Source organism: Gracilinanus agilis, chromosome 2 (genome assembly GCF_016433145.1).
Source record: "Gracilinanus agilis isolate LMUSP501 chromosome 2, AgileGrace, whole genome shotgun sequence".
In the NCBI taxonomy this organism is placed as follows: Eukaryota; Metazoa; Chordata; class Mammalia; order Didelphimorphia; family Didelphidae; genus Gracilinanus; species Gracilinanus agilis.
Genome location: NC_058131.1, coordinates 651,712,404 through 651,735,162, shown reverse-complemented (window position 1 = coordinate 651,735,162; position 22,759 = coordinate 651,712,404). Strand labels below are relative to the sequence as shown.

Here is a 22,759-nt window from a genome sequence, read left to right as displayed (position 1 = left end):
GATGGCAAATGATTGAGTATGGGTGTCAGGGGATAGAGGGGAGCTAAGAATGACTCCAAGCTTAGAAAGGAAATAAGGAAATTAAGAAAAGAGGTGTATTAGGGGAAAAGATATTACTATTACTTAGTTAGACATGCAAATAGGGATAGAACTAAAGAACTGATACTGGGTGCTAGGATATGTGGTACTTTACCAAGCCTGAAAGAAAGAGAACTGAAATCTAGATAAGACCAATTCTGTCCTCCCAGTAGTCACTTGGGGTAGGGTCTGAGGCTTCCAAAAGGAAGGAGGCTTAAGACAGTTTTGAGATATAATTCTCTAGGGATCTGCCACAAAAGAGGAAGGAGTCAGAAAGTGAGTGATACAACTATAAGAAAAATGATTGCAATGAATTATAGCAACTAAGGAAAGCACAATTAACAAAACAAATTATGCCTCCCTTACCAAAAGACAAAAGAGTGACCAGAGGGAGACTTTTTTCCAAAAGTACAAAAGAAGACAAAAGTATAATCAGAACTTAAGTAAAAGAATTCAAAGTGGAGGAACACAGGCCTGAAAGACCATGGATTAAACCTTTAAACACCTTACCTACCAGGTGAATCAATGTTCTTTGTAGAATAAAACTACAGAATAGGAGAGTACATAAAAGAGGGAAAATGAATAATATAAAGGGGAATCTGTGATATATACTACTCAAGTCAATTATAAACAACAAAGGTAAATAACTCCTACAGTTTCCTAGTAATAAGAAAATGTATAGAAGGATGAGTGAGGCAGCAAAGGGAGAGATTAAAATGGAGGGAAGAAGAAAATCTCAATTCAGTGGTAGGAAGGGGTTCTGCTGAAGATATAACATGTAACCATTTAACAAGAAAAATATTCTCTAATGGGAAATAATGACTTTACAATGGGTATAATCTACAGAGATTTTGTGCTTAGAGAGATGCCAACCAGGAGGTAATGTTCAATGGACAAAGATGGTGAGGAAGGACTAGAGTTCAGGAGAAAGATGAGATTAGGTTATGGAAATTTGAGAACCAATAGCAATGATGACAGCTGAATCCAAGGAAGTTGAAGAGATCACCAATAGATATAAAGTATAAGAAGATAGCCCAGGATAGGGTCACAGGGTACATTTATGCAAAGGTGATGTGAGATAGATGGCTCTGCAAATGATATTAATATGAATTAGTCATAAATATTTAAAGACAACTGGGAAAAAACAGAGCTACAGAAACCCAGGGGAGGAGAGATTATACAGGAGTACTTAGTCACTTGTATCAAATGCTGCAGAGAGGTCAAGAGAAGTGTGGATTGAAAAGAGGTCTTTTAACTTAGCAATTAAGAGACTGTTGGTGATCATGGGGAAAGCATAATTTGTCAAGTGATGGAGTTGGAAACGAGATCCTAAGAAGTTAAGAAATGAATGGGAAGTTAAAAAAAAAAACCAGGAGAATATGAGTATAAAAACTTTTTTCTACAAGTTTGGCTATAAAAGGGGAAAAAAGATATAAGATGATAACTTAAAGAGTCAGTAGGGGCCAAATGAAGGTATTTTAAGGATATGGGAGGTTTAAGGGCAAGAGAAAAAGAGCCACTGGATAAGCAGAGACTGAAAATTACAAAATATGTAACTGAAAGAACAAACTTAATCATACAGTACCAAGAGTAGAAATAGTTGGGTTGATCTTAGTAAAGAGAAAGTGCCATGTTCCAGGAAGAAGAGGGAGCTTATGTGAGGGATGGCTACTATTTCTCATTAAAGTATTAGAAAAGATCTGTTGATAAGAGGGACAAGAGAGAATTGTTGTAGGTGGATTATGTAAAGAAAGAAGTTTTGGAATAAATACTAGAGTGTATAGGGGAATCAATCAGAGAAGAGTAAAAGGATTGCAGCAGTGAGAGCTCAGTTGAAATCAGATAACACCAGTGGTGGATGTAGTTTATGACTTTATCCAGTCCAGATGAGCAGTAAAGAAGAAGAAAGTCTGAACCTTTAAAATGTGATGTGATTAATACAGAAGTTAATATAGAAAAATTTAAAAACAAACTACAGAATACAAGTTCACAGTTGCACATAAAATCTTTTTTTGTTCTTTCTATATTGAAGTATTTTTATTGGTAATGGTGACATTCCTAATAAAAAGGAAAAAAGGAGATATTGTAGGGATGGGTTAACTTCTGGCCCAATCAACATGTACACAAACCTATCATTCTTTTCTTTTCTTTTCACTCACCTTTTAATCTAGAATCACCCCCAAAGGCACCACATCCCCAGTTTCCTGTAGCCACTGCTGAAAGATTCTCAGAAGAAACTCCTGGTCGAAAGAAACCACAGTAAGCCTATAGGAAAGCAAAAAATATGCCAATATGTGAGCTGATATGTTTCTGATACAATGCTTTCATAGTAATAAAAGCCATGCTTGTGGTTTTTACATATTCATTTTGTGAGAAAAGTAGAAAATGTAATTCAAAGTAGAAATTCACTGAAAATACACAAAGAATAAAAATACAAATTTAAAAGTGAGAATTAGTTATATTTTCAACTTCTACTATTGAAATGCAAACCCTTGAACAATTAATGTGAAAAAAAAAGTAGAAGTGATTTATAAATTCTACCTGTTACATATATTGCAGGAGCTAATAAGACATACCCATAAATTACTTTCATTTATATATTAGAAAGATACTTTTAAAACAGTGTTTCCTTTGGAAATACCTGAGTGGTCTGTGTTTCCCAGGCTCACTGCTTCATTTCTCCATAGGAGCTAACTTACAAGTCAGATAAACAGATGTGTATCTAAGAAATGCATAGTGTGAGTGGCTTCTAAGAATTCTGATTAGCAACAATAACTTCCACTTATATAGTACTTTTAATTTTATAGTGAGCTGTCCCACAACAGCCTAGTAAGTTAGAGTGATTATTATTATTCTCATTTTACAGGTGAGAAAACTTGAGTTTCAGTAAGATTACATGACTGTTGCAGTTTAAATTAAACCCCCAGGCCTTGAGGTCCCTGAATCTGGCAGTGTTCTCAGAGAGAGGGCTGATAACCATCCTTGGCATATGTTAATGTAGTCAGTGAGTCCCAAAGTGGGCGCCACTGCCCCCTAGTGGGTGCTGCAGTGATCTAGGAGAATGGTGATGGCTACAGGTGCATTGGTGGTGTGTGTGTGTGTGTGAAGAATAACTATAAGGGGGCAGTGATAGTATGTGACAGGGGGCACCAAGTAATATTTTTTCTGGAAAGGGGACACTAGGCTAAAAAAGTTTGGGAACCACTAATGTAGATGGTATTCCTGAACTAGAATTACCACTAAGGAACCTTCTGATCTTATGAGTCAATGTAACAGCACTAGGAAAGTATATATATATAACATATATATAACATATATATAACATATAATATATAACATATTGTTAAACATTGACTGTATCTTGCATATTAGGAGAGAACAGAGTTAACTGTTGGATGTAAGGATTTTCAATTTCTATGTCTTTATTCTGAGGTTAGTTGGATTTTCTGTCTCTTGGTCTAAGTATTTTCTAAGACCATCAGACAATATTAAAGGCTTAATGTTACAGTCAAGCAAATATGCTCTCGGTTCTCTCCAGTGCCAAATAAAGGCTAAAATATAGGCTTCTGTACAACCATAAATGAAGGAAGGAAAATGATCTGTGACAAATGTTCCCAGAGAAAAATCAAGGATAAAGAAAGATGCTTCTACAAAATCCACATATAGAAAAGTAGTAAATCACTCAGTGAAGTTTTTGCAAAGGTATAAAAATTTATTTAACACATCGTCTGGAGTGGATTAATAAACCTGTTCCTTCCACTCCCTTCTGGGCTGTAAATTTTGACAGATATTAATTATAATTTGGTACAACACCATTATTCAATGCTTGCAGTACAGAGCTTACACAAGTCTCCACAAATTACCTGCTCCATCAGATGTATGGGGCTATGGAAAATCTCTCTCAGGTCACAAATATTGGAGAGCTCAATGTTTCAAGCAGGTTGCTGAGAAATAACAGCCCCTGCTATAATGCCATGAGGATGAATAACAAACTTTTCCAACAGTGATATGCAGTTTTCTGTCAGGTCATAGCTACCTATGACACTTGAGTTTTCTATAATTCTGTTCAGATACCTAGGAAAAGGAAGCTTTCACTCACTTCAATTTCCTTTCACATATTTCAAGAGTATTTTAAGGAATACTTAGCCTTTCCCTGACTTTAATAAGTTCTCTAGAGTCTGGATATCTTACTTAATCTATGTTAAAAAAAATTGTGTGAAACCAAGCATGAAAAAGGAGAATGCAGAACACACTGATTCTTTAGGCATAACTAAATATATACTGTCACACAATGCTATGTGTTCCTAAAAAGATTTAAGTTGTAACAAAAAAGGCATGTTATATGAATAATCTACAAAGATTGAACATATAAGAACAGAATTTAGAGTTATAACCAAAAAGAGGTTACAAAAAGTGAATGAGCATGATACAAACATATATGGAATCCTCACTGTATATCATGATAATCAGACATAAATGACTAGGAGATTAGGCAAATGACTATTTGTACCAATGCTTTTATAAAGCCAAACAAATCCTATCTCAAGGAGGGGAAGACATCTAAACTCCCAGCCTTGGGAGACCCATGCCTCTCTTCTGCAGCAGAGATGGTCCAATGTTCTGGGAACTACACTTGGCCTCTGTCTACTTTTATCTCAAATAACCCAAGTCAGGACAAGATGGACATGGAGATCCCCAATCACACTCAGCTTAGGAAAGATCAATATCTTCTCTTTAACAGTAATCACCACTCTTTAGTGAAAAATCAAGCTGATGCCCAATGATGGCTAAAACAAATGGCAGTCTAATCTTTCTTTTCCAGAATAGTAAATATCTTTTCCAACTATCTTTAACATCTGAGAGACATTGAGAATTGAATTTTGATAGCATGAGGAAGGCTATGGGTTGGGTATAATTTTGGACCACAGGGCATTGGTAGGAAGGCTGGGTTAGAAAGTAGTCAAGGATTGTAGGTATCAACAGTGAGAGCATTTTATAGTTGGGGCTGGCCAAACAGTGTGCCAGAAGCCTTGAGAGAAGGAAAAAACAAAGGTAAGGAAGGGGGGAAAGAGAAGAAAAGGGGAGTAAGAGATAAAGCCAAAGAAGCAAAGGAAAGAAAGGAAGGAAAATGGACATGGAATATAGAAAGTAATGTATGAAGCTGAAGAAGCTGAGGTAATAAGCTGTACAGGTCCCAGGCTAATGCTCCACAAGAGATATTTGAGAAAGAATAAAGTTGATGTCAGGTGTAGTCCTCAAAGTCCATATGTTAGGCAAAACTTTTGGTCATAAAATCCAGCAATTTTATGCAGCTATCGTTAATGAAAAATTCTTTTAATAAAAATCCACTAGATTTTAGGGTAATAATTACATTAATGCCATATTAATGTTAGCAGTAGTACCATTTCAGTTTTCATAATTTATTACTTCCTTTTCAGTGTTAACTAATTCAATTTCCTTACATTGATTATCTAATTACTATGTGTTAATTAGCATTAATTTTAATTAGCACTGATTTCTTCAGGTTTTAACATCTTGCGATTTCTTGGTATAAGATTCCCTGATGAGGAAACTCCCTCTACCAAAGCCAGTTAGCATCTTTTCCACAATGTAGTGCCACAGAATTACCTCCAGCAATGGTGTCCAACTAAAAATATTCATTAAACCCACAGAAGGATTCCTGTGAGTTGTACATTGACTAAGAAAACCACATATTAACATTATCTATTTTTATAGTATCTTTATTTTGTTTAATAATTCTCAGTTCCATTTACACCTGACCCGGGATACACTCAAGAGTATGATAGGTCACAGGCAGCTTGTGACCTGAATGTTAGACATCTCTGGCCTAGATCCCTAAAAGATCAAGTGATTTGCCAAGGGTCACATAGTCAAAATGTTTTAAAGGGAGGGACTTGAACTCAGTCTTGGCTCCGAGACAAAATCTCTCTATATATTATGCCATCCCACAAACAAAAATCTGAAAGTTTTTTTTTTTGACTTGGGAATTTTTTTTTAATCTTGTAATTGTCACCTTAAAATAATACTCCTGAAATTTAAGAGACAAAATCTTCAAGGAAAGACTCTCAGTGATTAAACTCTATGCTCTTTAGAAGAATTGGTAGCTAGTATTGAACTGTTTTGTTTTCACAGGTTGGTTCAATACATAATTCCCTTCTATATTTCATAGTAGTTAAATCCATCAGCTCTACAAATAACAGTAAATGATGGAGATTCTCTTCTGGGATAGAGTGGAGAGTCCTCTCTATATAATCTGAATGACAAAGGCTTATGGAGATGATCATGAGTGAATAATCATGAACCCAACTTTACTGACTAATTCACTCTGCACTGGGGTAGCCATTGCCAGTTTTGCATAATGTAGTCATACATTTTTCCAATCACAATACCACTTTAGATTTCTATGCAGCCAATCAATTACACTATATATTGTTTCATGGTTTTAGTTTGACAAAAAGTTATTATTTCCCTCTTTTAGAAAACAATTTTTACTAGAGAATCAAACTGTGGTTCTAATAGGACAAATGAAGCTTAAATGGATATGACTCTTTTGGGAAATAACAAAGCACTTCATTGCATTTATTTTTCAACTATTTCTCATGGAGTAATGACTGAGAATAGCAAAAACGTACCCAGAGTTCCAAAATTCAGATTAAATTATAACTTTGTGATAATTGATTTTAAACTATTGTATCATAAATACAGCTCTCCCATTCTTACTAAGTTAATTTTCTTCCGATTTAAAAGAACTAAAATTGCACAAAAGCCACCTCTGAAATTATGTGGTATCAGTTTCTCCTTTAAACTTACATTTACATAATTTAATGACATGTGAAATCTATTTAATTCAGAATTGTCTTCAAATGTGCTCAGCTGGATCACATAAACCTCCTGGATGCCTATACTATCAGTAAGCAAACTCATCCATCTGTCTTAATTTTTAAGAAATGCAGCTTTTATAGATGGCAATGCTTTAGGCTGATGTAAAAGATACTGGGATATATGGTTTAGTTTTTCTAGTTAACCTGTCATTGAAATTTAATAAATTCATTGCCTCTTTCTTTACTATCAGTGATAGAATGAGAACATTGTTTTATTAAGAATTTCTAGGCTAAATTAGTGTTGATGGATCTACAGCATTTGGATTTTAAAATGACCTTAAAAAGGGGTATTTCTTTTCCTTAAGGGAACAGAATTCCTCATTTTCAAAAAATTATAGAACTCTTCCAAAGATTCCAAATTATTAACTTCTGTATCAAAGACCTCAATGTATGACTAGAAAATTACTTGAGCTGGAAGAATAATGAAAATGAAAGAGAAAGAGGGAGCAACAAGATTCTAACATGTTGAATAGATCATCTCTGGAGATTCTGGGGAAGATATGGACAAGAAGAGAAGAGGATGAGAAATCTGAAATCAGCAGCAACAGAGAGAGTACTTATATAAATGAATGCATAGATTTACTGAAGTACACAAAAATGTAACAAACATGCCCAGAATACACTTTAGTTTTTTTCAGCAAATGTATCATTTAAGCCCAGAATTGACAAGCCAGCATAGATAAATATATCTTATACCCATACACAAAGAAGTTTCAGGAATGTGTTAAAGGTATAACACTAATTACACAAATTTTGTATTTATTTCCCCTTTAAAATACTTTCTCTCCAAGTTCGCCTATTTCACAAAAGACTACAGTCTTAATTAGTATGGATCGTTCACACATGGGTGTTTAATAAATAGTTTGGTTATAATTTAAAATATATGTCCTTTATCTCTACTTCTGGACCATCTTCAAATTGCCATCAAGACAAAGACGGTCTTATATTAAAAGAATTCTTCCTACCACATTATTCAGATTACATTTATGGTCCATGGTTATTATGCTAATATAAATGAAATTCCATTTACATTTCTGGCTGGTCACTGCACTTCTTGCACCAAAACTCTGACACAAAAATCAATAGATAGGATTCTCTTCCTTTTTGTCTTATTTTAAGTAAATAAAATACAAAAAAACAAGACATAGTAGATCCATTGATAACTTTTTTGCTAATGAAGGTCATACTGGTTTGCAGATGCTTTCTACTGCTCAGAGATAGAATTATTTAGCCAATAAAAGCATGGAGAAGATTCACATGTCTACCTCTGAGGAATTCCTTACATGTTAAGTCTGACAGCCTGTCATCCAAGATTGGGTTTAAAAGAGTAGACTTAGAAAAGATGATGCCATATGTGTAAATGAAATTAACTCTAGCCCATTCATAGTCAAAAATCTACTTATCCATGGCATCTAGATTATATCATCCCCATCTCCCTCAGGGGGAGGGGAGATAATTCAATCACACGTGACAATTCAGATCAAATCAAGAACAAGGGACTGCCCTTTGGGCAGTCCAAATCAGTGTAGAGGCAGCCATTGGTCCACTTGAACTAGAGGTGGGCCCACAGGAAATGATGAGAGACAGGATCTCTTCAAGTATGTGAGTTACTAGGTGGTGAAAGAGTTCCGGCTTTGAACTTGGTGCTGAGACCTCAGACTGCTTCTACTCTGAATTGTCATGTGGGTAAGTTAGGCTGACTTCCTTGACCTACCTTGGCGTTTTCAAACTCTGCCTTAAGTAGGCTTATATTATAGCCTCTCTGATTTCTAAGGTCTTGTGGCTTGTAGCCTAGTTTAATTAGTCTTTTAACCCTCTCTCTCCGTCCAGGCCTAGACTGGCCTCTCCCTTTCTCTATTTCCCTACCTTTTACCTTCCTAATTGTAAATAAACTACCTTAAACTGGATCCTGACTTGGGTCTATTTTAATTATGGAATCAATCTGAATGGTTGATTCTTGGCGACCACATTTTAAATACATATCTATAAATACCTAAAATCTCCCTCTTACACATATTAAAAAAATTATAGAATTTAATCTGTGTTGTACTATTTTCTGTGGGGAATTTTTGTAGGAGTGAAGGGACTCTGAGATATGTCACATCAGCCTTTTAACTTTGAAAACAAGTATACACATTCATTTTAAATATTTTTTGGACAGAAGGATTTTTTGGGGAGGAGGTCCTTTTGAAAGCTCTAAACATTAAAAGAAATATATATATATATATATATATATATATATATATATATATAAATTTTTTTTTAAACCCTTAACTTATGTGCATTGGCTCTTTGGTGGAAGAGTGGTAAGGGTGGGCAATGGGGGTCAAGTGACTTGCCCAGCGTCACACAGCTGTGAAGTGTCTGAGGCTGGATTTGAACCTAGGACCTCCTGTCTCTAGGCCTGACTTTTAATCCACTGAGCTACCCAGCTGCCCCCAGAAAGTAATATATTTTTAAAAGGAATAGAAGCTTTGTGACAACAAAAAAAGGGTCTAATGTATAGTAAATTCTCAGCAAGATATAACTAATGAACATACTGTAGCTATGCGTTCCCTTTCCCCTATATCCCATTAGAATCATAAATGGATTAAGAGCCCCTCTGAATTTTTTTAAAAAATCAATCTGACAACAAGTGTTACTGGAGACAGCGTCTAGTGAGTACAATCTCAAGATAAAATGTTCTTGTGGTAAAGGCCGGAGGTGGGATGATGATGATCTATCTTCTATGGAACACATCCACCAAAGTGAGCCTGTGACACCCTTGCAATGCAATACACTAGCTTGGTCATATTCACAAACGTTAGTCTGGCGAGATTAAACATATCAGTGGCCATGCTAAATAAAGCTTCATGTCTTGATGTCTTAATCATTTTATATAACTATATTCACCTACTGAGGAATGAAAAAATAGCTTGCAAAATTGGGTCAATTTTTGGAGACTGAACATATTTATCTTCTTCTGAGGAGCCAGTACAATACAGGGGAAAAAGAGAACAGATGCTTGGTGATATCCAAAATCAGGGGGTTGTAATAGGTACTTTATTTTAGAATGAAAAGTGTGGAAGTTTCTGACATATTTTATGTTTTTACCAACCAACAAAATGAGATAAATGATTACAGGGACAATAAGTGATATCAAAATATGACATGATTACTAAAATGCCAAGTTATAGGAACATTAAGGAACCTACCTAAGCTGCCATACAATAATATTGGTTTTATTTTTCTTTTAAAAAAAAATACCAACAGCACACATTTTAGAGAAAATGTCAGGGAGGGAGGTTTGGAATCATTATTCAAGGGCACATTAGTTTATTTCTATGTGAATTAAAAACTGCTTGATTTTCTACACATATCTATATGGCTACAGATATAATATCAAGCAATAGCCTATCTGGAAAGCTCTGACTTTAATCACACAATTACAAAATGGAAAGTACATTTTGTACACGCTGACACCACCATTAAATCAGGAGGCCTGTTGGCAGACTTGTTGGCATTGCAAGAATTCCCGGAAAGCATTAACTCCAACATTAATAAAATCGCAGTGAATAGATGGCGCCTCCTGGGTGATTTAGGAAATAAGGTTACTGGCCTTGTTAAGCTCCCGTCGGATTTTCTCAGGCACAAACTGATCGAGGTAGCGTCTGAAGTGAAGTGCATCAATAGCGACGATCTCCGTGCAGCGCCTCTGCCAGTCATCCCTAAGACGGGAAAGAGGAGAAACCGAGACAACATATCTGTGAGTTAGACCGCACGAGATATCAATGGGACTTTTCTTCTAAATTACAAGCAATGATTTTCTCTCTCTCACAACTGCAACCCCCCCCCCCCCCAACACAAAACCCTCGTAATAAATATGCGTAATCAAGTAAAACAAACTTGCCCATTGGCCAGGAAGGATCTGGCCAGTATGAAGAAATTATAGAAACTGTAAGAGGAAGGAAGCATTCTTCCATTGTTTGTTATTCAATAAAAAGAAAAGGGACAGAGATGCAATCTTCCCTTACATTAAGAACCACGTGCATTAAATATTATCAAACATATCACCAATCACAATAAAATTAATTTCTTATATAGGCATAACATTTCCAAGTAATTTTATGAAGTGACAGAGTGATTTGTGGGTGGAAAGAAGGAATTTGGTATTTTGATTTGCTCTAAATGCAAAGACACAGCTACTGTTATTTCAATAGTGGCCTTTTCTCCAATGTTAATTCTTAGTGTTCTTAGTAGTGACCTTATAGCCACTAGGCTTGTAATATGACCGCCTATTTGTTCTAAGAACACGAGGGTTATACAAAACCACATAAACAATTCAGCACGATACTTTATTTTATGTGCTTATTTGCCATATTGATAACAAAAAACAACTTTACAGATAATGACAACAGCATAGACCATAATATTCTGCATGTCAAGTAGAAGGAACTAGTTAAGAAATTATTTCTATATACTTATATAGAATATATACTTAGGTTAATATGTTAACTATATACTTATGTTAATATGTTAACTATATATTTTATGTTATATATACATATTTTTTGCAATAACACATGCCATATGTAGCAATGACAAGTATGTGTGTGTGAAAATACAAGATTTCTCTTAAAACCTTTAATATGGTAACAAGCCAAAGAGGCTGGATATGCAATTTGGAGACCTGGGTTTAAATTCCAGCTCAGGTCTATTGTATCTGTATGACCATAAGCCAATTACTTAATCTTTTTGGATCTCAGTTTCTTGATGTGTAAACGAAGCAGTTGAATTATATGGTCTCTAAGGTTCCTTCTATTTCTAAATCCTATGATCCGACTTCTCATATTGGTTGTAGAGTTGCTTGGTCTCTAATTACATCACAAATAACATTTGACATTCATAGGATGATAAATCTAAATAATATAATTTAATAAAACTATACCTAATAAAACAAAGACAGTGTAATTGATATATACAATGGGCCAATCCAAGAATGAGTCCATCAATTCTGAGGGATTTATGGAAAAGAACGCTACCCACATTCAGAGGAAGAACTGCAGGAATGGAAACACGGAAGAAAAACAACCGCTTGAACACATGGGTTGATGTGGACATGATTTGGGATGTAGACCCGAAACTACCACATCAATAATATGGAAATAGGTTTTGATAGATGGCACATGTTAAAACCAGTGGAAATGCACATTGGCTATGGGGGGGTGGGAGGGGAGAGTAAGAACATAAACCATGTAACCATGGAAAAATTTTCTAAAAAATAAAAATTCAAAGTTGTAGAGGAAAAAAAAAAAAGAATGAGTCCATGTGGACTATCATTGCTACCACACTGATTTCTCTTTCACACACACACACACACAAAACAACAACAAAAGAAACAACACAAATGCTGGCAATTCTGTCAAGACTATCTAACTCAAAACAACAACAAAAAAGATTTAAAGTATCTAAGATTCCAACAATGATTTTGAGAGAGCCTGTGATTAAAATAAGGTATCAAAATCTACTGGGGCTTGGTCATCAAATGGTACGATGACTTTGGGCAAATACTTCTCAGAATTCTCCACATAGAAATATGAAATAACTGAGAAATATCCAATTTTATAAGAGAGTTGTGATGATTAAAAAGCTGGCAAAGTATGCACTTTGATTTCTAAAAACATCTCACTATTTTTAGGAATTTGATATTGACATGTAGTTAACTATATTTAGACATATTCTTTATATATAAAATATATGTTCCTTTTGTGCTAATAAGGATAGATTCTTTCTGGCTCAAGCTCCTTATTTAATTTATTATCTTCTCTGCTTTTCCTCTCTTTGGTTGGAAGGAAAAAGAACATTCTGTTTTAACATCCAGGCTGAAATGTGATGGATTAAAATACATAGATATGTAAATAAAGTAGTCTCAGAGGCTAGGAATGCCGTGGGAAGAGTTTCATATTTATTTGCTTGATTCTCTGTCAATTATGTAACCTCTAGATATAATGTAAGAAATGTATTCCAAGACTTACCTTTCACTCTTATCATCATGGCTTCGGGCCCAACGGTATGTTTCTGCATAGCCTATGTATTCACTGTACTGTTCAGTACCTGAAATAATTAATTTGTTATTATACTTTAACATGACCTGCTCTTCCTATTTTTTAAAAAATTTTTTTAAACCCTTACTTTCCATCTTAGATTCAATACTGTGTATTGGTTCCAAGGCAGAAGAGTAGTAAGGGCTAGGCAATGGGAGTAAAGTGACTTGCCCAGGGTCACCCAGCAAGGAAGTATCTGAGGCCAGATTTGAACTCAGGACCTCCTGGCTCTAGGCCTGGTTCTCGATCTACTGAGCCACCCAGTTGCCCCCTGCTCTTCCTATTTCTTAGGGATTTTGGTTAATAAACTTACTCCTTTCAGGACATTTTTCACTCACAAAAGAAATTTTTAAAAAGAAAACTAAGCCTTTACTAACAATCTTCTTTATATATAAAGATAATTATAAAGAAAAGAAAAAACATTCACTCACTGCTTATATTACCTATATAAAGAATACAAATCAATTAAATTGCTTATTCAAAAAAGATGAAAATTCATCATTTTGCAACTCTTTCTATTTGGTGAGGAATATAAAGACATTCTTTTATATAAGTACCCTTCTACTCTAATTGTAGAACCTGAAGATTTGAAAACTAAGAAATTTGCACAAATACATTCTTTGCTAAAAACAGCTAAATTATTAACTCTGAGAGTTATCAATGGTAAAGTACTTTATGAAACTTTTGAAAAGCCAAGAAATTATGGCATGAGGGAAGAGAGGGGAAGATAAACACATAATAGTATAAATTAACATTCATTTAATTTAGAACTCCACTCCTTCTACAATACATTGATAAATAATTCATTTGAGTTAGGATTGGTGTCACAGATGTATGCTATTTAACCCCAAAAATTATGTTGCTTGTTCTAGCTTCAATGGATAACAGAAAAATCACCAGGCTTTTTTCAGGATGAAATTAGAATGCACTCTAGCCTGCAACCAGTGCAAAGCTAAAAACTCTAAATCTGGACTTGATGTCTCTTAGTTTTCAGACTAAGACTGTTTCATAAAGGTGAACTTGTACTTTATTTAGGTCATATAAAGAGAGAAGTTCTCATGCTACTTGTCAAGAAAATAGCAAAAGGCTGACTCTTTTTATGTGCAATTCCACCATCCAGAATAAGGATGAAGAAATAAAGGTTATAAAATCCTGGGGCACTGGTTCTGAATTTTTTTTCTGTTGTTCAACAAGTCACCTAGCCGTTCTATATTCCTTAGATTCTGTCTTCAGGTAGAAAATGTTATCTAGTCAGAACTTCAGACGGTGAAAATTAATGCTTGACAGATTCTTAAAAATTAAAAACATGGTATAAATCCAAAACATTACAAATGATCATTTCTGTGATTCATGTTAAGATCCAATTTCAGTTTTTCCTTACTGAAGGAAACAATGTTTAGATTTATTTCCTAGTGATATGAGAAATCAATATGTAAACACATAAATGTTTTTGATCTAAATGGTTTAAATTATTTGATTCCCTATTTAAATACTTTTCAAATTATGCAGACTCTCTACTTTCAATACTGGTTGCTCTAAAGTTGCTTAAAATTCAAATTTATTAAAAAGGGAAACAGAGGGAAAATATATCGGTAAGCAGGGTTAAAAGCCAAGTCAAGAAATAGGTTTGAATGACTTTGCTCACAACTTTCTCTACGGCTTGTGTAATTAAGAGAGAAATTTCACAGCTAACATCTTAAGAAGAAACACATTAGAGACTATCAGAAATAAGGAATTACATATGCCATGGGTGATTTTTGTCATAAAGTCAAGAATTATTAAATTATTTTTAGAGAGGAGTATTTTCAGTTCCTATTATAACAGCTTTTAATAACCAGAACTAAAAATAACATACTGAGAATGCAGGAAAAAGTTCACATAAAAATTTTGTCTTTGATAAAAAACTATTAATTTTTACTTATAAAATTCATTCACCTCCCAAGAAAGAACTGTTGGAAAAGAAATTCAGATGAAAACATATGACTTATCTCTTGTTTATTTTAGTATGTTTTGGGGGTTTGGGTTTTTTAAGATTATTCACTTACAAAAATAAATAATATAGAAATATGTTTTACATGATGATACATGTATAACCTAGACCGAATTGCTTGTCATCTCCAGGAGGGGACAAGGAAGAAGGGAGAGAGACAATATGGATCATATGACTTTGAAAATTTGTGGAAATTTTGAAAAATGTGGAAATTTGTTATTAAAATAAAAAAATTTTTAAATAATAATGAAAGCTTTCATGCCTGAATCAAGGTTTTAAGGAAAGCTTAGAAAACATTGCCCAAAAAATGTAAGAAAAACCAAGAGATTTGGGCCAAGAAACTTTAGAAGTTCCTTTGCTACCTTTCTTTGACATACATCATTTTTCTGCTACATATTTGAAGACATAAAAAAAATCTGCTATTTTATGCTATTTGACCCTGCCAAGATTTTGGAAACAAGGAAACAAACACAATTCAAATGTTCATGGAACAACGAAGTAGAGTATTTTCAAATGAACAAAGTATCACTTTGATTATTATTAAAATGATCATTATTTTTGGTTTAAGTGTGTGTGAGAGAGAGAGAAAAGGTGGGGCAGAAGGAAGGAAAGAAGGAGCAAAGGGGAGGAGAGAAGATGGCAGAAGAGGGGAGGAAGGAGAGAGAGAAGAGCCTTTTTACTTAATTCTTATAATAAAAAAGAGTGCTAAGTAATAATATTAGTGACATTCAGAAGAGCAGTTTAGTGTTTGTATTCAGGCAGTTTCTCCAGCAGTTTTGCTGAAATAGTAAGGAGCTTTCCTGGTGCTTTCTGGGACTGGCTTATGATATCAGCAGGCAGCCTGTCCATTAAGTTATCAGCATTTCACTGGGCTAAAAAAGCCTGAAGGTGTCCAAGTGCCTCATTTATATGCTAACGAGGTAGGAAGAAAGAATACCCATTAGGGTGTGTCCGGAGACTGGAAGGCACTTAAACAGCTGGGCAGATTGTACAGAAGGGAATATGGGTGGAAGGAAAAGTTCTGTGGGTTACATTTACTGAAAGGACTCTCACTATTGTTCCCCTACTCTTCATTCACACAAAAAAACTACGTGAAGTTTGAGTCCTTTTCCCTAAATCAGTGTTTTCTGAACTGTTTTTGCCCATAGCTAAGCTGAGAAGAAATCACAGCAAATAAGATCATAGCAAATAAAAGAAAATCACACACAGAGACAAAAAAAAAATCTTTAGTACCTCTGAACATCCACCTCACGTCTTTGTAAAAGAATAACATTGTCTGGATGAAAGCACTTGCCCGTTTCCATGACCTGTTTCATATTCATTAAAAAGCCTGATGCCAACCAGATGCTCCACAATGATGTCAAATTTAATTTATTTCCAATTTCTCAGACTCTTCCACAAATTCAAGCAGCACAGTCACAGCCATTAGCCCACTGAGTCAAGATACATCATTGAAGGAATGTAATTGATCAGGCAGATAGATTGAGGCACATGGCTAAGACTCTCCTAAGCAGTCAGATGGCAGAAAGCCAGAGATCAAATATGGATGATGAAATGGCCATTTCCATTAAGGGAACATCACATCACAGATATTAATTAGGCGGCACTATAATAAAGTAAAGTGGATTTGGAAAAAATGTGCTGAGTAAAAAGTCACCCTGGCATGTCCTTAGCTAACAGTGCCAACCTCTCAGAAGAAAAGCATGTTAGCAGTTCAGCAAACTCACTCTTTGTTGAATAAAACTAAGGTAAAACAGAAACCTAATATAACTCTCCAGTGACCCCTTTTGGTATATGTAATGGTGGTCAAGTTAAACTCATTTTAAAATGTGTGGAAAAGTTTTTAATTTCAAATCATATCCTTGTCAAAACTATTATTAGAAGACACTCTGCCATTCCAAGAAGCCTATACGAAATGACATGGAAAAATTTAAGCTATGTCTGTATGTAAATAGTTAAGATTTTACCAATAAGCTTATTGTTAACATGAATATAAATTTATGTTCTACAGAAAACTTTCCTTCTAATGCCTCTAAGTGGAATGGAGGTGATGCTATGTTCCTAGAGTATATTTTAATAGTTTGTAGGCTCTGATTGGTCCTATAAAGCTGCTAAAAAGAATTCACCTATGGGCCTAGAGATTTACTCTATACCAATATATTCAAGACCAATCACAGCCGTTTTTGGAGAGACTCATCACCAAAAAAGTTGACTGCAAGGCAATGAACTTTTCAGCCAAAGCAATTCATGAAAGGCATCCAAGATGTGAAAGGCTTATATATGAGTAGTGAACACCAACTAAAAACACCAACTAGATCCGTGAAATACAAATACACCTTCAATAGTAATTAAATCTGAAAAATTGGTCTACAAGTGAAATCTCTGGATAATGAAATATTATAATAATGAAAATATCCAGATAAATAAAAAATGTTTTGGGCACTAATTTTAAAGTATATTTGATTCAAAAGTTTCTACTTAGCTTTTGGATTTGCAGCTCCTGATATTCTTTATAATAGAATATTCTAGAAATTCAAAGTATTTAGTCATTCTATGAACAAACATTAACACTGGTTCTATGAGAGTTTAAACTCAGTTTTCTTCTAGGTTTTCTTGCTTTATCTTCCTTCACACCTTCCTCTTTCTTACCTGTATTATGCTAATTTCCCGACTGCTAGAGTCTCATATTATCCAAATACAATGAGTCATGTAGCCTAGTGGATAGTCCAAATCTGGATAAAGAAAGACTGATGAAGTATGACCTAAGATGAGGTAGATTTCTATCCTCCTCATCTAGACTACTTTTAATTCCAAACAAAGAACTCTGGTGAAGATATTTCAAGACAATCTGCTAAGAGGAAGGACCTTACCAAAGAAGGCATACCAATGGAGAAGAAAGAGATTGAGTAAACACAATATAGATTCTTAGAATAAACCATACAGTAACTGGCTCCACTCTGATATTTCTGTCCAACCTTAGACAATTCCCTCCAATTTTTTGTTTTCCATATTATAATGATAGAATACAATAGATTCCTACAAAAGATTTCACAGTAATTATCAAAATTATATAGAATAAGTTTTGGCCCACAGGCATTTTTCAGATATCAGAAAAAGAATTTAGGGAAAGGCAAACAAATTCCTCTATGGGCTAAATATAGATGGATCTGTAGCATAATATGGTCTTGGAAATGCTATCTGTCACTATAAGTTTTCAAAAACCAATCGTTTAAGAGTATAGGAATTGAGGGGCAAAGGGAGAAGCTGGGTGGCTCATAGGATTGAGAGCCAAGAGAGAGAGGAGGTTTTAGGTTCAAATCTGGCCTCAGACACTTCCTAGTTAAGTGACCCTGAGCAAGTCGCTTAACCTCCATTACCTAGCCTTTACCACTCTTCTGCCTTAGAACCAATACACAATATTGATTCTAAGACTGAAGGTAAGGGTTTAAAAAAAAAAAAAAAAAGAGTGTTTGACTGGTTTTGCCTCAGTTCTTCAGCTTTTTCTTTAGAAAGAGTTCCATTCATTTATGTTCAGTGAAACTGTTCAGGAGATGGGCTATCTCTCATGTTTGGTGGAAGTAACAATAAACTAATTTTTTTCCCCAGGGGCAATTCTTAAAGTCTCCTAAATCTAAATTGGTAAAATAGGATGGATTCTAGAAGAAACTAGAAAACTACTTTTGTAGAAAATAGAAGCATCAACCAATGGTGACTGATTATGACTTTTATTTGAAGCCTGTTCTTTATAATGCTCTTCAGTAAAAAGCTTAAAATAGCTAAGGTGGATAGTTAGAACTCTCTTAGGAACACTGAGTAATAAATGACTTTTATTTGTCTTGTCAGCTAGCAGTTACTTTTTTAGTGGATAATTCAAAAAGAAAATGTTATGATATACTAATCATCTCCTTTGAAAAGAGATTTAAATAGATAATAAAATCTTTTTAAAAACACAGCATTAGGTTTTTTTAACCTTTGACCTAAAATATAAACCTGGCTAAATATTTTAGGCTCTATAATTAAAATTAAAAATGTACTATGCTCTTAAACACATGCTTTTTTTTTCTTTAACCAAGAAAAGGTAAATACTTGAATTTAAGAATAAGAAATGAAAAAATATCAAAACTGCCCTCTTGAATATGTCATATTAAATTGTTTGAAACCTTTAACTATATTTTATACAACATCTTTCACTACTGCCTCAGATTAGTTACAAAATCATCTTGGTAATTAATATATTCAAAGACTGCCAACTGAACCTCTAAATATGTTACTCATTTCTTACAAGTGTATCAGACAACTTCCAAACATCCTATTGTTAATTTCCAAACCCCAAAATATAACTAAACCATGTTATACTCATTCTGTAAGCGGAAAAGTTCAGAAAGGGGTTGATTAAAATGATTTATTCAAAGTTTGAAATAAGATAACAATTGAAATATATAACAATTTTTAAAGCTCAAAAGCCTGAAGCTATGAATGCAGGATGAATAAGTTTCATGCCAGTGTCAGGGAACAATGACAAACTAGACTTTTACCTCTAGTCTTTGTAGCAGGTCTTCATGAAAAGGGAAAAAGAAGCACATAAAGATTTTGTGTAGTCTGTCCAGCACTAACCTGTGATGATAAGACATTCATTGTGATCCAGCACCTCGGTGATGAGTCGTGATACAATCAATTCAGGGTTGATTAAAAATCTGATTTCTTCCTGAACCAGCCCTGCACTGGTTACACCCCCTCCAACAAAGCGATTGGCAAAGTCCACCTATTAGGAATAATGCAGTTAATTACATATGTATACAATGGCCTTAAACATGTACACATTAATAAACCGTCTCTAAGGTCCAATTGTCCTCTAGGTGCCTCATTTAAAAAAATGCAAATATCCAAACCATAAACTTGACCATAGAGGAAATAGTGCAAAAAACCAACAAATAATTAAAGTTTTTCCAGAAGATCTAAATAATCATATTCTCCTTCACTTTGATAGTTACCTGTTCAGTTCTCAGGATACCAAACCACTATAGAGCTGAAAGCTAATTTAAAATTCCAATCTAAAATACGGGCTCCGAAATATACCTTTATTTGGGCCCCAGGAACACTATACAGAGGGGGTACTATAATTGGAAAGCTTTACTTCTGTAGAGGTCAAGTCTAGGTTTTGTATTTTTATCTCTACTTCTTTTCTCAGTTGGCCTGTAGAAATTTACATGACTTTCATAAATTATACCTTTCTGTATCAAACACAGCAATCAAATGTCTTATTGTTTTAACATCACTTTTAACTCAGTGACTGACCTTTCTTCCTGCTTCTTGTGTAATAAAAATCATGTAAAATTTGCCTTTCTAAATGTAACCTACGAAACAAAGTTGGAAGGAATGTTATAAACCCTTAACCACCTCCTACTGCCAAAGAACCAAGAAACCATTATTGTCAAAACAAAAACTAAATGCATTATTTTAAATGTAGTTCATGGCTCTTTTATGGGAGAGTCTATCTTCAGATTAAATCAAAGACAATTCTACCTGCTGATAGTATTCATAAAATGATAATAATTAGTATTTATACAATGCTTTATGATTTGCAAATATCTCATTTTATCTTCAATACAATGCTTTATGATTTAAAAATATTATCTCATTTTATCTTGAAAACAATCCTAGGAGAAAGGTATTATTATCATCATCATCATCATCATTTCCATTTTCAACCTGTCTTCAGATATATGGTATGATTTTTTTTTGCTTTTTCCATTCTATTAAACAATATAAAATGAAATTAGAATTTTTAGGTGTTTGCTCTTAAAAGATGGAACAAAACTATGATTTTTTTTCCCTAAGGAAAAGAGCTTCATAACTGAGGGATGGCAAAAATACAGAAGGTGTTAGAAAAGTACTGAAAAATAACTAAGTCCTAAATCCTTTAAATCAATCATTTTATTTTCATACACATATATGATTCAAACATTTGTGTTAGAATTTTTCTCCCAATGCTTTAAGTCCTTGCTGAAAGGAAGATAATTATTTAACATTTACTCAACCATCTCTTAAATATAAATTTAAACCAATCAACAATAATTTTGGCTTACTTAAATCAATATACCAGCTTTCCTTCATATGGCTCATACTTTGACAATGACTACTTGGTAGGAACTCAATTTTGCTTTTTGGAATAAGGTATAGGATAGTGAGAAACAGAGAAGGCTTACAACCAAGCTGAGTATTCTTTGTATAAAGCAACAAAAAAAAATCATGTTGTACACTGTTCATTTTTTGAGTAATACAAAATATCTAATTTTGCACAGTAACTACCACACTTAACATGACAGGTGTGATAGCAATGACTTTTCTTGAAATCTTAACCTATATCCTGTATTCTAAATCCTGTATCCTGTCCCTGCCTCTTCTTATAGTTTAAATAAATAGGTTTTATAGTAGTTTGTCTCCTATCAGTTTCATTTACCAACTGGCAGAAATCAATAACAAGATTAACTTTTAATTGTTATCTACTAACTTTTAATTGTTATCTAGTATAATAAAACTGAAGCTCCTCCTCCTAGATATTATACCTCTAAGTTCCTAGCATCTTCCTCTTCCTCTCCTTCTCTGTTCCAGTTTCAGATGATGGCCTCCTTGCTGTTCCCCAAACACAATATTCCAACTCTAATCTCCATGCCTTTGCGCATATTGTGCTCCCAAGCCTGAAATACTCTCTTCCTCAACTCCACCTCTTAGAATCTATGGCTCCCATCAAGATGACTTCCTAGGAGGGCAGCTGGGTAGCTCAGTGGATTGAGAGTCAGGCCCAGAGATGGGAGGTCCTGGGTTCAAATCTGGTCTCAGACACTTCCTAGCTGTGTGACCCTGGGCAAGGCACCTAACCCCCATTGCCTACCCTTACCACTCTTCTGCCTTAGAACCAATACCCAGTATTGACTCCAAGACAGAAGGTAAGGGTTTGGAAAAAAAAAAAAAGATGACTTCCTTTACTTTCCTACTTGCTTTGTCCTCGTTTCCCAATCACTTTGGATTTTATTTGTATGAATCTTGTATATCTTTATCAGTGAATATTCTGTAGCCTCTAATATCAAATAAGCTCCTTAGGGAAGGGGCTCACTTGCTTTTGTTTTTATATCCCCAGCACTCAGTACAGCACTACATAACATATGGCAGGTACTTAAAAAATGTTTGCTGGTTGGTTGATTATAGCCCTAGGAAAAGGATGATATATAGGGCAAGCAATAATGAGCATCAACTTAGAATCAATTATTAAAACTGGCTTCTCAAGAAAATAAGATGGGCAAATGAACATTAAAAAAAAGAATTCCTAATTAAATACAATTATATCCCAAATATTAGCTTAGGCAACTAGGTGGTTCAGTGCATAGAGTACTGGGCAGGAATCTAGAAGATCTGAATTCAAATATGATCCAACTCACTTTCTAGAAGTATGATTCTACTTCATTTTCATCTGTAAAATAAGATGATAATAAGAATACCTAATTCTGAGGATTGTTATGAGAAACAAATTAGACAATATCTGTAAAGTAGTTAGCAATTGCCTAGTACATAAGTAAATGCTATATAAATTTTAGCTGTGGTTATGATTATAATGACTGCAAGTTGGGCAAACAAAAAAAAGTGACTGAAATGGAAGCTAGTTTCCCTCCTTGTACCATATTAATTTTAATTAATTCTAAATGGCTGTT

At 34.3% G+C, this 22,759-nt stretch overlaps 1 protein-coding gene across 1 annotated transcript in view; it reads right to left on the bottom strand.

Annotated features, from left to right (window-relative positions):
- Positions 1 to 22,759, bottom strand: part of PARG (poly(ADP-ribose) glycohydrolase) — a 141,098-nt gene that overhangs the window by 13,568 nt on the left and 104,771 nt on the right. Inside the window, exons 13-16 of the mRNA XM_044665770.1 lie at positions 19,668 to 19,815; positions 12,995 to 13,073; positions 10,579 to 10,687; positions 2,238 to 2,343 (exon numbers count right to left, since the gene is read on the bottom strand). Of these exons, the coding sequence (XP_044521705.1) occupies positions 2,238 to 2,343; positions 10,579 to 10,687; positions 12,995 to 13,073; positions 19,668 to 19,815 (442 nt within the window). The remainder of the gene's footprint in view (positions 1 to 2,237; positions 2,344 to 10,578; positions 10,688 to 12,994; positions 13,074 to 19,667; positions 19,816 to 22,759) is intronic.